Raw genomic sequence first — 18,396 nt, forward strand, 5'->3', positions numbered from 1 at the left:
CCAGGTGTACTTATGTATGTTTTTATGTTGGTAGAATCCGTTTAGGATTTTCAGAGAGTGCTGTTTACAGAATTCGATTAAGTGTTCCCCATTTTCATTTGTTTTAGCGTCACCATATTTTCCTACGACTTTGTCATTTGTTTTTGTTCCTGTCCAAGCGTTAAAATCTCCCAACAACACAATTTCTTTGCGGCTATTTATATTTTCAATGAGTTCCGATAAGGTTTCGTAGAATATTTGTTTAGCTGCTTTTAATGCATTTTCTGACGGAGCATATATTCCAATAATCTCAAGGTCGTGCCCTTTCCACGTAATAGATACTCTAATAATTCTCTTTAATCCGTATTTATGACAGCATTCATTAAGTCGTTCTATTGAATTCTGAGGGCGCTTCTTTAAATACCGCTTCACTGTAGACATTATTGAATGGTAGTGGTGACAGCACGCAACCCTGGCGGAGTTCTCTCTGTATTTTAATATGTCGGGTATTCTGGTTGTCAACTTTTACCTTGGACGTTTGATTTCAATATGGATTAGATATAATTTTCTTATCACGACTGTCAATATTTTTGATTTTTAATATATCAACAAACTGTCCTGATTCAAATCCATGCATCTCTGGGACAGCACATTTACGTCGAATGACTACTGATCTACGTTGATATAACAAAAAAAGCAAATAAATTAAATTCAATATTTTATTATACACACATTTTTATATAAAAATACGGGTATACGGATATAAAAACAAGATACAAAAGGTATCTTAAAAACTTACAAAGTAATGATCAACAAAGGCAGTTAAATCGTTCCATGATTGATTTGTTAGCGTTATAAATAACAGTCTCCTTAAGTTACATTATTGTCAAAATAGGAACTACTATTATCTTTTGTATATGTGTCTTGTATAATACCCGCTTATAAAACATAATGTAATAGTAATACTACGCAGTTACAGCCGTAACTATATTTTAATTACAATAAACAATAATAAAAAAATGATGAACATAAGAGTTACATTAGGCATATTAAAGAAAAAAATAAAAAAATTTCAATAATCAAAAAGTAGTAAATGTATCAGTATATGATCAACATCATAAATATTTCGGTACAAAAACCTACCACAATAAAAGCAAATGCACAGAAACATCAATCGGTTGGCAGTTTCTAAAACGATTTAACTGCTACTTATTTAACTAGAAATATTCAGACTGTAGCATACTATTTTCAGTCATTTTGTTATATGTTGTGAAGTGAAATTAGGAATACTAAATGACAGTTAAAAGACTTGAACCAGTGGTTTCCTGTATGACTGTCATAAAATAAAAATATGCACATAAAAAAGTTACTGCTATTGTGATACAAAATATAAAAATTATCTTATGTATAAATGAAAATGATACACTCAATTAAGGGTATTGCTATTTTGGCGGTAATATGGAGCTGGATAAAGGCATCCCTGGAGAATACGATAGTAATACCATTCTGGGTAAAGCAACCATCAAAGAAAGAGCAGGTGGAGGCTGCCCACAATGAGGAGTTCTGTTACTTTACTTTGAGCAACCTTGGTAGACGATCTTGTCAAAAGTCGGCCAACAAAAAACTTTTACTGTCTAGGATAAGCTGACTATATTGCTGGTGTAAACAAGAGAGACTGATAGTCAATGCTTAGTCAGTGCTGGTAGAACAGATTTCATTTGCCAAAGAAACAAAATACCTATAGAGCATTTCATGTTAAGAAAATAACATTGCGGAGATAGGGCCATGTATTTCTTATGGACGATAGAAGCGCAGCGATACCACGATGAACACAAGCACGATTCAGGGTTGTATAATTTGTATTTTCGTTTTCACAGACATGAATTAAATTAATGTTTTTTAACGTAATTGACCAAAAGTGCCCATTCGAAACAAGAGATGAAAAGTAGGGAAAATGATTTTAATTAAATAAATAGTATTAACAAAAGATAATTTTATTTTATCTTATTTTAATTATAGTAACGACAGTTTATTTGTTTTTCGGTAAGAATATCATATACCATGAATCATAGAAATCAGTAGAAAATATTGCTTAGTTAAATCATGCACTTTGCCGGCTATTAAAGATTTAAAAGCAAATAAACGGACCGCTTGGAATGCATATATCTAATTACTAATTGCAACTTAAAATAATACGGTGTGCGTATGTCAGCGATTTTATGTCGTTCTCTGAGACTACATAATGATAATAAGGCTTTGTGGTTCTTCAGTTGTTATTCTTTACAGTTAAATGTTAATTGAAAATGGAAATTCGAAAAAGATATCGACAATCTAGTAAACCGCATGCCTGAGAGTTTTGGCAACACTGATCTCCATAAACCTAATGTTATTTTCTTAACGTGGAACGCTGTATAGTGGTATATTTTGATCATAGGCTTACTTGTATTACTCACACACTAAAAACCACAAAGAAAGCTACTATGTCCTTGGGCAGATGTAGAAGAAACTGCGGAAGAATTGGGGGCTCAACCACCCCAAAATGACCCTGTGGTTATATACAAGGATTAGACCAACGATAACCTAAGGGTTCTGTGACGTGATGTACAAAGACGCAGTTAAGTGGGAGAAATAAGACTGAAGTAATACACAAAAGCTAACATGCCTGGGAAACATCCGTAAACTACGTCGTACAGAAGAGGGACTGCTTATTACGATGGTATACAAGGGGGGGGGGCATGAGTGCATATCCGACGTCGTTTGGTGTATGTAATTTTTTACTAGCCTCTACCAGAGGACAGCATTATTCAGAGTATGTATCAGATAAACATATAAAAACCTAAGTTTGAATACTATTTAAAAAATCTTTGAATTTTCTGAAGTAGGATCATGAGTTGTAATTGCGACGTCGACATGAGGGAGGGCCTCAACTGTAAACGACGAAGGGGTGGGACATAATTAAAAAATCCAAATTTTTTACGACGTAATTTATAGACGTTGTCCCTGTGTATTATAGGGGCCATAAAAACAACTCCTATAGCAGTGTTGGAAGTGCTGTTGAATCTACCACCACTTCATATCTTTATACAGGGCGAAACCAGATCAGTAATGCAGAGATTAATACATAGTCAGCAAGACATAAGCCAGGCACATAGGGCTGACAATAGAAAGCCAATTGAAGAGCTAAAAGTAGATATTGTAATGGGGCAACCCATCAATCAACTTGATATAAACTCAAAATTAATATACCACATATTAATGCCATAAATTAATATAACAGGCAAGTAAAACTGGAAGAAAGGTGTACCCATATAAGAGCAAGCTACCTGGTGCACCGATGGCTCAAAAACAGGCACAAAGCCAGGAATACATTTCCTGATAAGTATATCTAAGGATATCACACTCAATTCTGTAGGGGTCAATTATAAGTTAGTATGGGATTGTGTGGGTAACCTAAATAAACTAAGAGAGCATAGCAAGACTGGGTACCATGAACTAGGGTCATAAGGGCAATGAAAAAGCAGATGAAATGCCCAGACAAGGCTCATAAATGCCATTTGTTGCACCAGACCCTTCTGCGGAGTTACAGAGGCAGAAACAAGAATGGTTTCAAGAAAGTTGGTAGCTCACAAAATCTCTGGAATTGTGGAGGAATAAACCGGGAAAATGACAGGCGAAACAGTTCAATGCAAAACATTCGCCAAAATTTACGGCAGAACTAATAAGCACAGATAGGAAAACAGTCAAAGCCATAGTAGGTCTGCTAACAGGGCAGTTAAGATTAATAGACAGTTGAAACTGATGGGATTGGCAGATTATGGCTGTGAAGAGAAGCAGTATTAGACAAACTTCTGGTTTTTTAGTAGAAATCACATAATTCGGCCAAAGGCAGATATACACACTTCTGAGATATATATGCGAACCCCAATTTAAAAGAATCAAAATGTTTACTCGCTGTTATGAACTAACTAATAAAATTACATCAAACATAAACTGTATAGCGAGTATGTTGTGGAATAGTTATATTATTTATATATTTCCAAGACTTTTTCTTAAGTAGTTTCTATTAAGTCATCATATTTCTTTTCATATGTTACAAATAATTCAACAAAAACTTAACAAAGTTTTAATTCCTTAAAGTCCAGTAAAGTTTTGATTTTTTGCAATTAAACAAATATACTTAATGTAAACAGTGATAAAATTACTAAATATCTAATAGTCACACAAAAAATCAATGGATTAAAATCGTGAAAAATATTGGCAGTGATGAGTATAATAAAAATATTTTATACTGCGGTTCATTAAAATCTGTAACAGCTAGAAAAATGAAACTTTTTGAAGTTCTATATTCCATTATAAACCGAAATAGCAATATCACAGTATATTTCTTATTAAACATTCAAGACATGAGCTTGCAATAAAAAATTGTCTTGAAAAAGCCTTTTTCGTGACACTCGTTGATACAGGTATCTAACAACTGCTTTTGACAAATTTGATGATAACAATATGTAACAAACAAAATATGCAAAAGATTAAACGTCCTTTGGTTAAATACACTACTATCTACTACTATAAATAAAACTAACAATAGGCCAGAATTTCCCTCATTGCAAAAAAAACATGACATTATGGCCGATTTTAATGCTATGGTGGAAAAAGGCAAAGTACCAGGAATTGCTGGCGAAGTTTGAGATAGATAAACAGATTGAGTTTTGTTAAGATCGTTCGTTTGCTAATGTAAACACATGGTTCAAATGCCACCCAAGACTCTTATATACTTGGCAATCACAACACCCAACAGACCGTATCATTTGTACACCAAATCATCAATTATTTGGGTTAAACTCAATGATGATTGACTACTCCTGTATTCATTGGGTTTATAGTGCCTATTCTATGAAAGCAACCAGATGTTCTATGATTCCTTTGACACTGCAGCCATATCTGCGATGACAGATAACATTTTGGCAGATAAGAAACAACTGTGAAAGCCGATTTAACAAACAAATGGAAGAATAACTGTGACTGCTTAAAAGAAGAATTGTTTCGACTCTCTGACTACATCCTGTATATTATAAGAAGCGGCAGACGGAAAGAAGAGGCGGTCATCTTGGCGGGCTTTGTGACGTCTAGGTCAGCGGGCTTCGTTCTTATTGGTCAGTGGGCGATGCGTGTGACGTCAGAGGTTGTGGCAGATGCAAAGGATACCACTTTTTCCAACGGTCGGCCAATTTTCCCAGGCCAAACCGCCGCAAGCCCTACTCACATTTCGAGATCTCAAGTTTGGGGCCAAAAACAAACTGAGAAAGGAGAGATTGAGGGGTAACACTTCCCTAAAATTACCAGGATTCATCTGACCTGGATGATAGCACTCCCTGAGTGTCACAACCTAAGTTTGTCAAAGGCTTGAGGAAGACACCCTTAAAAACAAAATAATTTGTTCTGAAACTATTTTCTTGTGGTATTTTAAAGTAATTACTATTTTAATGGGAATAAGCCGCAATTGAAGGTTAAAATAAGTGTATTGACGTTTCAATCTCTACTTTGGAAATCATTCTCAAAATACAAACATTAATGTTAAAATAATCTGGTCAGGCAAGTTAGGGGTTGAGGCATTGGAATTGCTCTCAAATACTCCACCCAAAAATATTCTATTGTATATACCAAAAAGCCTACAAAAAGTTAGGACAAACCATCATGAAAATGGTTAATGCATATTATTAATTGGAACATATAAGTAACTTTTACAGGGTTAGGATAAAGTATGAAACCAACTAAATATCTATGAAACAAAAAAGACGTTATTCATTAAACTTTGCATGTACATAAGTACAATGACACAACGCATCTGACGCCATATTCTTTGTTTGTTACTACTTGTACTTCCGGTTTCACTGAAAGAACCCCTTATCTTGAATGGGGTTAATTAAAAAAACATTGAAAACACTACATTAGTAATCAATTTGGGGAAAATTACCAATTAGATATGCTTATATCCCAAATATCAATCACACTTTCATAAACACTTTACAAGAAGTATATAAAGATTCACAATCTTGAATAAAAATAGGTAGATTTAGTACATATGAAACCATGATTAAAAGTACTCATCTATATTCATGCCTAAATGTAGAGGATTAATTTAAAAACAAGTACCAGTGGATATGAGACTATTTTCAAAAGAGATTAAATTATAAATTATGTAATAAAGCAATGTAAGAATGTAAAAGGAAGCATAATACAAGACATGGAGTTGAACAGTTAATATGGTATGCTAACCAAACAAGTCTTTTTAGAAAATAGGAAGATATGACGTTTAAAACATTTAAATCTTCCGTCAGAAATAGCAAGTGTTTTCCGTGAATAAATGTGCATTGATAGAGAGTACTACAGATTTTAATAACAACAGAGATATTGAATTGTTTTCAGTTTAACTTTACCTAAATTTTTTGTTGTAATATTTTCTAAATAAACCTGTGAATAAACCAATTTATTTCACAATTGTACTGTATAAACAGCTGTTAAATAAAAATTTTTTTAACAATGAACACTTGAAACACTTCTTTGTCTGTAATGTTAAATTATTGCAATCAGGTTTATAGGACGTGGTCTGCAATTGCTTCTTGTTTTTCGTCTTGATAGCAGATATCCGCGCACCTGCATCGTCTTTGATTATGACTGCCACAGTTGTGGACGAAACGCAATGAAAAAGAATTTCAGACTACAGCTCATAAATCTGAAAGCAATCTATCATTACAAAACACCGTCAGTAAAAGCCTACATTCCTTTGTCTACTTCATTTTACTTTTTCGCTACAAAAATACTTTAAACATACTTTTAGTCAATAGAGACAAAAAAAAATTTCAAAATTTATCATGAGCAATTTTCAAAATTGAACGTTGATAGTTGAACATTATACTGGTATGATGTTTTTTATAAAGTAGCAAAGCATAAAAATGAATTATTAATTTAAAGGTAAATGAAAATGTTTACAGCCTTTATGTTAACATAAAAAGTATGTTGCAGATATAGTTGACACTCTTACTGGCAGTAATCATAACGATGCAGAAAACAAAATTTCTACTTTTATATTAAGGGTTTTAAAAACACAGCCATTCAATTTGAAAGATTATGTAGTGAGAATTGGGGTAAAAAAGTTGGTAATTTGTATTTTAGTTAAGTACTCAGTTGGACTTTATTATTTGTGGATATATTCTTAATCATGGAATGAGATTTCAGATCTACAAGTAGAGTAGTTTAAACAAATAAAGTTCTATTATTAAATAATTTATATTGACTATAGATTTTTGAGATATTAACACATCCACTTCCAGAATCTCATCTAACGCAGTCATATAGGTTTTGGTCCAATGTTGTTGCTCATGTTTGAGTATTATTAAGTCTACCAGACAGGTAGATGTGGCCCCCATGAGACCTACAGGATAGTGACGTGGTGTATGAAACTTACACCATATACAAATATCTACAATGTAGCACGTTTTGCAGATCCCATAACTCACAGAAGAGCAGCAGAATATGTAGAGAAGATTAAACAAATCGAAGAACGGCGGAACAACTTTCAACAACACCATCGAAACAACTGAAATATCAAAAAAGTTTTCTCGGAACAGTGCAGGCTGAGTCACATGAAAAACTTGGAACCTAGTAGTAGAGTACCTTAACTGTAAAACATGGAATACCTTAAATAGTCTCCTGGTGACTTGTCCACCTTCCTCGAAATGGCAGGATGGACAATGTGTTAAGGACGACAGCTCCCTGGGAGGATGCACAATGGGTCAATTGTGGTCTAAGTGCAGTGGAACTTAACTCGCACTTTCTACTATACAAATACCTTGAATAGGATTAGAAAGGGAGTCACTCTAGTAATAGCAAATATAAATGGGGAAAAATATACCAAGATAATGTAAACTGCGACTATGGAGAAATGCAAAATATGGAACACCTGCTCACGTGTCAAAACGTTCCCCTCTGGTGTATCCTCAACGATTTGTGGCACACGAATAAAAATGGAACCGACATAGCCCAGTACTGGGCTGAAATACTATGAACAAATGATTTTGATTTGTCAAAACACGATAAAGTAAAGTAAGTAAGTTTGGATAGGTCCAGAACATTTTGGACTTATTCAAATTCAAAATTTATTGGTCTGTACTGGAGAAGATCTTGAAGTTTTAGGTAGGAACCATGCAGAAAAATAGACATCTGAAGATAATATTAAAAAAAGAGAAGTGATACAATGTTTTAACAATATGCTTTTATTTGCAGAAGGTATCAGTAATAGCCAAGTCAGAAGTAAGTAATTTTTATAGGCATAAGTTTATGGTCAATAATCAAGGATACTGCAAATTATAGCATGAAAAAATGTTGAAAAAGGGACTGGATGAAATTGCAAGCTGTTTATGGAATTTTTTAAAAAGTGCAAACCAAGATAACATTTGAAAAGTTGTATTATATTCTGACAATTGTGGAGGAAAAAACCATTTTTTTTTTCAATATTTGCTCATGTATCAGTGACTTTTAATGTGAAAATAACACCATTTGAGATAACCATAACTGAGATAGATGTAAAAAAGTGACTATGTAGTTACTAGCCCCAATAAATGTTACCATGGCTTAATTAGGCAATCAAGATCAAGATATGTGGCAAGAAAAACAAAATGCCAAATAATATACAAAACCCTAATCAGACTGGTACTCACATATGGTTCAGAAACCTGGATACTCTCTAAAAGTAAGGAAATGTTATTAGCCATCTTTGAAAGAAAAATCTTGCAACACAAAGGCACAAAAGAAATGGAATTTGGTGAAGAAGATACAACTTTAAATTATACAAAATGTACTAGGATCCAGATAATGTAATATTAATTCCTAATAGAAAGAAAAAGCTCAAAACAGAAAAAAAGATGATGCTTTAGTTGTTAATTATTATTATAATTAGAATTAGAATATCATTATAAAAAATACCAAGAATAAAAAAATATGTTGTAGTAGTACCTTGTTTATAAATATAAATAATTTTTCACAATAATTATGTTAAAATCACAATTCCTGGAATGAACGATTTTGAGTTTTGATGGTTTTTTTGGAAGGGTTGATATGCCTTATTGCCAGTAAGTGACATACAAATATGTTCAAGGCCATATAGAATACCTTTAAATCAAATACCTTTAATATATATCAGGACACTAAGAGAATTTGCGAGTAGAACTGTACAATTTATTTTTTATGAAAAAGCTGCCTAGTTAATAGATAAATCAAATGATCCAAGAGTTTTATACCTATAAAAGCAGAAATTTCAACCCTATCTAATTGAACAAAGACCCACAATCTGATCTCATATATGCATGCAAGTGATTATTCATTTTCTAATAAACTTAGTAAGCAGCTGATGGGGATGGCATTGTAGTGTCAATTATTGGTTTCTCTAATTCTTTAGGTGGACAAGTTATTGTCTATAATTGAACTGTAATAATCAAAGTCTATAATTAAAGAACAATAAAGTGAATAACCAAAAGAAATTTCTAATTAACCTATTAAATGAGTTATTCAGCCCAGTGATGTATCACCGAAGTTATTTTTAATATTATATATTATAAGTTTTGTGTTAAGTTAAAATAACTCTGGCAGATAACTATCTCGATAACTTTTAATGTAAATTCTGTGTGATGTATAGCTCACTGTTAAATGATGAGTTATTTCCCAGAAGTTAAAAAGGAAGTAAATATTTTTTGTCTGACAAAGAGAACCTTATGTAGAAAAGTACAAATTAAAGTGAGAAAGGGAAAGGTAAGAAGGTATAACATAAAAGTAGGTAGAACAGTAAAATCCCTAGATGTTTATAAATGTAAAAACAACTTCATTCTTGTATCTCCTGATTTGTCTTTTCAGTCACTTGTCAGTTGATCACTTGATCTTGAGTTTGTATCACTTTTGAAGTACCACTAGTAGTTAAGTTAAATATGATACATCACACTAATTCGACAATTATAACGTAACTACAGGATAACTTAAGTTATATTTAACTTGAGTGATACATCACAGGGCCATTGACTATCTCATATTCTTTCGATATATTTCATTTTCCTTCTTTGCTTTACTCTTTCTTATTTTTGAAAAACTTCATTGTCCAATGAATCATATATGATTCAAGGATCTATGTTATTTTAATATTAAAATATTGTTGGGTATGGTAGACTCCAAAAATATGTTACGTTTTGGAGAGTAAACTGTTAAGAATCCCTGGCTTTTCTTATATCTACCATCACTTCCTTCATATGTGTAGTTACATATTACTGTTTTTTTTTTATCAAATTATTTGATTGAATTGAATACCAATTAAAGATCAATAATGGAAGCCAATCATTGACAATACATCCACCAAAAAACACAAACTTATTGAAAAGATATCAAGCATTTTAAAGGTAAAATTTAAATATGTCCTTAACAACTTTTCAATTGCTCTAATAAATTTTTACATTAAAAATGTAATACTTATCAAAATAAATATCTTCGACATGAATCTGCATCACACTTGCAAATATTCCTTCCTTGCTCAATAACTTGATTTTTATCAGGTGTATGTAAAAATCTCGATTTTTCTGGTGTAGTTGGCACTAAGGGATCAATATTAATCATATAATCAAATGATATTTCTTCATCACGTTCAATTTCTCTTAAAGCAAAGAGGGCCAACCTTGGCAAATTTGGATCAGGATTGTTGATCCATACTGCATAAACTCCCAGGTTGGGATCACAAGAATGGTTGATGAAATGAGATACATTACCCATTTTGGCTGCATCTACTGTATATGGATTATCCTTTGTATGATAATCTAGATCAAATAAGTAAGTTCGACCTTCTAGATCATATGTCTTACCCCTAATTTCGGCTTCTTCAAATGTTATAACTTCACCTACATACTCACAAACAAACTCACCACAGTGGATTTTTCTCATTGCTCTAACACCCCAACCACAACCATTTGAAGTACGGAAAATACACAGGGGAACTTTGCGTCCATTTTGTACTACTCTATTTCTACAGTTCCGATTACATTTGCACTTTTTGTTGCATTCATATATTGCTGTACCTGGATTGACATTTACCTTATCTTTACCTTTAAAAGTGAAACCATTATAGGGCTGCATACCACAACAATTTTTTAGTCTAGGACCACATTCAACACAGCTGCAACCTTTATCAGGTACCGTGGGGATTTTTATGCCACATTTTGCAACATATTCATTTATATATGTAAACCCCTCTGGAGGACCTTCTAAATCTACTATATTTTCTACAGTAATGACTGCCTCTCCTTTATCCAATGCATTTATACTATCTTCCCACGCTTTGATTTTTTTCATTTGAACTTCTCTCTTCAATACCAACTGATACAACAATATAGATCGCTTTCCGTCTTCTAATTTATGAATATGTCTTTCTTTAGGTGGTGTAGCCAATAGTCTCAATAATTTCTCCTGTATGTCTAGTTTTTCAGGAAGAGTACTAAGATCACTGATTTTTAAACATTCAAGCAAATTTTGATCTGAAAGTTCACCAGATATGTTTAATTTGTCACAAAGTGCATCAAGAACTTGTGATCCCAGTGTCTCAGCCAAAAATTGATTCAAAACTAAAGGACAATGTCTAAGATGATCAAAGGGTTCCCAGGTAGTTTGTTCTAAAGGATATCCTTTCCATTTCACAAGAAACATAGGAGTCTTGGTACCTACATCATACTGCTGGTCTAATATTTTCTCTACTTCAAACTCTCTGCTATAGGTTACATTATTTTTATTAGGCCTAACCTTTCTCAACACTTCTGATTTTCTTTTAATGCCCCTTCGCATTATTTCATTTTCATAATTTTCACAATCCATTTTAGCTTGTTTGAGATTCACCTTTCTTCCTTTCAGATTTTTGGGCCATGTGATAACTGTACCTTTTCTATCGAACTGGAGTTGATCTACAATGGTAAATCATTATTTTAGTCCATGGATACAATATATAAAACATTAAAGAGCACTTAATAGATACTTTCAGTTCGATATAACAGATTTCATCACAAGACTCAAAAATTACTGAAAGAAAGAAGAAAATATCCCCAAAATTTAAAAGTTACATTTATACTATATAGCTTGTTAACATATGGAATACACTTAATATGAACAAATAAATAAGTTCTGACAAATTTCCCATCTGAAAGCAGCCTACTTCCCACAAATTTATAAACTTTTTATCTTTATATAAAAATCATTGATGAGAGAGTGATGCAATTATAAAAATTTACTTGAAATTAAAAGTTTTACATTACAGTTAACTTTTAAAAGATGTATTCCATATAGTACAGAAATATTGTAAATTAATCCATCTTGTGAAGCAAAACAAGCTAAAAGTATCTTATTTTAAATAAGTAAATCAATATTTACAATGATTTGTATAAAATCACATTCAAAAACAATTTAAACCATGTTAAAAATATGTAAGATTTTGTTTATATTATGTAAGAAGCACCATATTAATACTTTATCTTCCAACTTATTTTGGGTGTATATATTTTGATGAAATATTTTGGTTTAAAAACAAACTATTTTAATCTCAATTAAAAAATAAACAAAATATATGTAAGGAATAATGAAAATAAAATAAAATCTCTAATTATATATAAAAATTCAACTGCTAACAATTTCAAATAGTTTATGTATGATTGTGTGTTAACACCTTCACTGCGTCACCAGTTGAAAAAGACTGGTAACTACGTTTGCAGAAATTACGGCTAAAAATAAATACATGTATTTCCATCTGGCTAAACTAACATTATAGGTACCTATATTGTTTGAAAAAGATTTATCTAATAGAGCGATAATTTAGTACCAGTTGCATTTGACTGGTAAAGCATACCGGTTATTTATTTTTCATTGTAAGATTCCCAGATGAATTCATCTGGTGATTAATTTGATTTGTAATTACCAGTTTGGTTTAGTTATCTCGGTCGAGCCATAATAGTGTTTGAAATATTTGTATAAGAATTGAGTAAAGTGAGTAGTAGAATTGTTAAATTAGTAAATTTGGCGTTGCAGAATGCAACTAGAAGTGGTAGTTGTGTAGACCCCAATCAGAATTTTGATTGGCACCAAGAAACAATTATAAATACTTTGAGCAAATCAGAAGAAGGAACCCTTTAGCAAACATTCGGACTGTGATTCTAATTATGCTCCTTCTGAATTCTGAACTAATTCAGATAATAATGAATATAAAATCAGTTCCGAGAAAACATATACAGACTAAAACCGAAGGTACCAAAAAAAGGCGAAATTGTATGGAATGTTTACAAGAAGCTGACGGAAACAATGAAAAGTAAAGAAGCTGATAAAGTTACTACACACTGCAGCATATGCGAGGGAAAACCTGCTTTATACCATGTTTTAATTTTAAACACAATGCATAAATTTTAAAACTTATTCTTACTAATAATTAACATTTGTTATTTTTATATTTTATGAAAAATATGTATTTTGTACTCAATAAAAGTTTTGGTTTTATTTTATTTGAAAATATATGCACTTCTTAAAAATTTCAATTTTTGCTTTACCAAAAGAAATAGCCTCGTACTGATACAGTTTCCAGCAAGTTTGTATATTCATTGTATGTATACAATTATTACTACATATAAATCTTTAAAAATTGACAGATAGATCACACTTACATTTCTTAAGAACCACCAGTCTATTGCGACTGGTGTATCTAAATACAGAATTCTACCAGTCAATTACAACTGATAAGCATACAAGATAATTTAATTTTTCGTAACCACAGCGAAGGTGTTAAAAGAAAAAATATTTGCCACAATATAAACAAATGCCCACAAGCTTGAAAAGACACTTACCTAGCTTAATGGTAATATTCCTTTCCAATTCATTCTTAAATCTGACAGTTTGTACCCCAGATATGGCTTTAACCACAGTTGACTTTCCATGGGCTACATGTCCAATTGTACCAATATTAATGGTTGCTTGTCTACTTATAACTTCTGGAGATAAAGCTGTCAATCTTTTAACATCCTAAAAATGGAAAAATAGATACATACAGGTGTGTGATGTGACTAAACCTATTGTGGTTTTATACATTCTAGACATGATTTCATAATTAGTTCTATTGATCTCAAAATTATAAAGCTATTATATTCCTAAATCTGTGGGAGCTTATACCAAAACCAATATATGCTAATCTACTACAACTTTACAAACAAGCTTTAGAGCAGATGCCCTTTAGAATGAATTCTAAAGTGAGGTTAGGACATAGTCATGCAGAAGATAAAATCCAAATTATAAACTAATATTAGTATTACAAATTATTATTGAATCTTTACCAATTTAGATAAATCTTGTTTGTGTAAATTTGGTTGACCTGTAGTCACGCCTGCACCTTCTGAAGACGCCATGATGCAACTTTAGAACGTTGGCCGTTGTCAAAAGAGGCGGCAAATAATTTTGACATCTAACATTCATAACAACACGTCACGTGTCGTTTGTTAATATCACCTCACTACCAACTGTAACCACATAAAACCCCCCATTATGTTAAATAGTATTTCGTACTTATAAACATATAATAAACAATTGTTTATTTAATTTTTGTACATACTTTAAAAATTAACTATTTTAAAACTAATTCCCATAGATATATATGATTACTTTATAACTTAAAAGTGTTAACACTGAAATTATGCAACCATTTTTACAAGAAAATGTATGACAAGCTCTCTAAATTAGGAACAAACGTGTAAAATCAAAAATAACTTTCAGTTTTTGTTTTCATTTTCAGTTTAGTTCGATTTTTGAGTAAATAAATAGCGTCGGAATCAATATTTTTACATAATAACATGAAGGAAAGAAATATGGAAAAGATCAAGCCTACATCAAAAGAAGATTTATCAAATCACGAAGAAGAATCTGGAGATGAAGGAGTAAATATACTTATTATGTTTTTAAAACCAAGCTATAAATTAATTTTTTTAGGACGAAACTTCTAGTGTTGGAAGTGCTTCAACTACCGACAATACTTCACGAAGTGCAACACCAACTAATAAATTACGAAAAGGTCGACGAGGCAAGAAACGTTTAAGTGCTACTATACCCAAAGTTCTTAAACCGATATACACTTTTTCGTAAGTAAATTAATGAGTATTTTTTATTAAAGCGATAAGTTAAAAACTTACAAGTACAATTAGTATATATTTTATATAGCTGCAGTATTAAAGAAGATCATGGGCAACCTTTGTTTGGAGCTCAATTTAATCATCATCTGAAAGAAGGACAACCACTTGTATTTGCTGCTGTAGGAAGTAATAGAGTAACAATATATGAATGTCCAGATGGAACTGGAATAAAACTGTTGCAGTGTTATGCAGATCCTGATGTAAGTAACAGCAATAGTTTGGTTTCATATTTTAATGTTTTTATTAAAAATTAACAGTTATATTTAAGTATATCGTCAGATCTAACTAATTAATGGATATTTCTCTATTATGCCGTCAGAAATGTTAATCTAAAGAATATAATATAGTAATGATGAGGATATATATGATTCGCTTGTTTGTAAGAATTGCTTGTTTATTTATTACTGCTAAGTTTGTGCAAGTTAATGTAACCTCCACACTATTATCTCATCAGTATAATATTGGAATGCAGTACTAGTTTAGTCGTTGAAGCAATCAGTTCGAAAAAAACTAAACTTAGGCTAATTAAACCAAACACATTTGTTCAGTTTTTTTAAATTTTTCTTTTTTTGTTTTCTTTTTAAAAGTGCAAAATTCTCTGAGTGATACGTGAAAATTCCATTTATGGAGTCTTCTAATGGGGGAAACCTCCTGATAAAGTACCAAGGGAAGAGAATGCGATAGATAGTTGCAGTTATACAAATGGTTTCCATGGATTTCCATCTTATCAGCTAGAAAGCTCGATAAGTAGTCTTAATGATATTAATTATTTTATAACATCCAGAATGAATCAGGAGCAGTCGAATTTACAAATATTATCAAATGATATGTTAAAAACAGATAAACAAATTAACTCATTAAATTCTAATAAGCCAGAAAAAATCAGATTTGTATGATAAAACTGATTTAGGGCCATTTCACATTTTTATTGAAACCAATGACAAATTTTACAGGCAAATTAAAAATGCAGTTAAGATAGGTGAAATATTATTTACCTTACACCCAGAAATTAATAATTATATTAAAAAAATTGATTCAATTGGACGCAACCGGATTAGGATAACATTCAAAAACTATGCTAGTGCAAATACTTTAATTACTTATAAATTGCTTATTCAAGAAAATATAATTGCATATATTCCGAAATTTCAATTATTTAAATTAGGTGTAGTTAGGGATATAGAATCAGATATATATCGGAAGAATATCTTAAAAATAAAATAAAAGAATTTGATCACCATTGTAAATTCTCAATGGATTATGTGAAAAGAATAAAGAGAAAAATAGTAACAGATGAAAAAGTAGTTTTTAAACCTACAAAATCGGTAATTGTATCATTCAAATGTCAAAGTATACCAAGATATATCGTAATTAACCATGTTTTACATAATGTAGAAAAATACCAACAAAAAGTAATTATTTGCTACAACTGTATAGGTATGGACACATGAGTAAGCAATGTAAAAGCAACCCTAGATGTATTAAATATCATGAGTCCCACCCTTTCGATTCTTGTTCTTCATCATCCTTTAATGAAAAATGTCTCTCCTGTAAAGGTGAACACTTCACTAATGAATGGAAGATATGTCCGGAATTCAATCGTCAAAAAAAAAAAAAAAAAAAACATTACGTCTGAAAACAGCTTGTCATTAAAGCAACTCTTAAACTATTTCCTAAATTAACCTATGCATCAATAACAACTAATAATTCCTCAATAAATTCACATCAAATCCCAATAATTATGAACACTCCATCCTTTTCATATTCCTCTTCTCAATTGTCCACATCCTCCTCACCCCCCAATCAGCTCGCCCATGCTTCAGTTTCAAACAGATATATAATAATAAAACCTCCAAAATCCAAATGTACCCTACCTTCCTCGCAAGACCTAGCAATAGAACATCAAAAAATAATAAAGTTAAACCCCATGTCCAAAAGACCTGGCATCATTTTCACTTCTTCTTATCAATCTACATTTAATGCAGAACAAGGATCCAAAATAGATGAATCTCCTAAAGAATTAACAGAACTAATATCAAATATAGTTATAAGTATTATTTCTAATATGAATCACAAGAATTTGAAAATTCCAGAAAAATCAGTTTTAATAAATTTAATTCAAACAGTTTTAAGTTATCTCTAATAAAATAATGGATAGTTTGGTAATTTGTGAATGGAATTGTAGATCGACTAACTCTAATAGAGAAAATCTCCTCCACCTACTAGAAGATCAGAAAGTTGATATCGCATTATTATCAGAAATTAGATTTCATTGTATGACTCCAGTCTACAAAAGAAAAATAGGACTGGCAAATAATGATGAATGTATATGTGGGGAGCTAGCTGATCTACAACATATGCAGCTAGAATGTCCTTTATATTTTATTGAAATATCAATTTTTTTACCAAAAGCTAGTTCAAGTTAATGTTCAATTACCTTCTAATCTAACTTAACCATAAAATGGGACATAGTAGGCTTATGCAAGACAAGGCTTAAAGGCAAAGAAACGACTCTACTAAAATCAGGGCACACTGTGTACCAATACAATTCAGGAAACAACCAAAGTATAGGAGGCGTAGGCTTTTTGGTACATAAGAGAATTGAAAACTTGGTAACTAAATTCCAAACGATTTCTAATAGAGTTATCTATCTGGTAATATAACTAAATCGTAAATACAGCATTCAAATAATCCACTGTTATGCAACAACTTCTTCTGCAGATGATGAAGAGGTAGAACAACTTTATGAAGACTTTACAAGAGCCAGAAACTTAGAGAAAACATATTACATAGTAATTACGGGAGATTTCAACTCTAAAATAGGAAAGAACGAAAATAACAACGACAACGAATATATTGGAAATTTTTGACTGGGAAGTAAAAATCACAGGGGAGATATGCTCGCAAATTTTCTCAGCAAAGAAAAACAAACATTCTACAAGAAAAAGATGCAGAGAAAATGGACGTGGCACAGCCCAGACGGCAAAGTAAAAAATGAAATTGACTTTATACTCTCTAACTTCAAAAACATTGCTAAAGATGTTACTGTATTAAATTCTGTCAACACTGGTAGTGATCATCGATTAGTTAGGGTGCGAATAGAAGTAAATACGAAATTCGATAGAAGAAAATTATTAACACAGGATAAATTACCAAACATAGAAGCACTCGAAACGAATCG

At 31.6% G+C, this 18,396-nt stretch overlaps 2 protein-coding genes across 3 annotated transcripts in view; one reads left to right on the forward strand and one right to left on the reverse strand.

Moving 5' to 3' along the window:
- The window catches only part of LOC140449868 (eukaryotic translation initiation factor 2 subunit 3, X-linked-like), a 35,663-nt gene extending 21,144 nt beyond the window's left edge, over positions 1-14,519 (reverse strand). Inside the window, exons 1-3 of one of the 2 annotated variants that reach the window (XM_072543251.1) lie at positions 14,367-14,519; positions 13,884-14,058; positions 685-11,963 (exon numbers count right to left, since the gene is read on the reverse strand). In XM_072543251.1, coding sequence (XP_072399352.1) covers positions 10,492-11,963; positions 13,884-14,058; positions 14,367-14,438 — 1,719 coding nt within the window. In that variant the 5' untranslated portion in view covers positions 14,439-14,519 and the 3' untranslated portion in view covers positions 685-10,491. Of the gene's footprint in view, positions 1-684; positions 11,964-13,883; positions 14,059-14,366 lie in introns of those variants that run through there. The other variant, XM_072543252.1, reaches the window with a different exon arrangement.
- A 247-nt stretch (positions 14,520-14,766) lies between these two features.
- Positions 14,767-18,396, forward strand: part of escl (embryonic ectoderm development protein escl) — a 32,114-nt gene continuing 28,484 nt past the window's right edge. The window contains exons 1-3 of the mRNA XM_072543253.1: positions 14,767-14,963; positions 15,016-15,164; positions 15,244-15,415. Of these exons, the coding sequence (XP_072399354.1) occupies positions 14,880-14,963; positions 15,016-15,164; positions 15,244-15,415 (405 nt within the window). The 5' untranslated portion in view covers positions 14,767-14,879. The remainder of the gene's footprint in view (positions 14,964-15,015; positions 15,165-15,243; positions 15,416-18,396) is intronic.

This window comes from Diabrotica undecimpunctata, chromosome 9 (assembly GCF_040954645.1).
Source record: "Diabrotica undecimpunctata isolate CICGRU chromosome 9, icDiaUnde3, whole genome shotgun sequence".
Taxonomy (NCBI): Eukaryota; Metazoa; Arthropoda; class Insecta; order Coleoptera; family Chrysomelidae; genus Diabrotica; species Diabrotica undecimpunctata.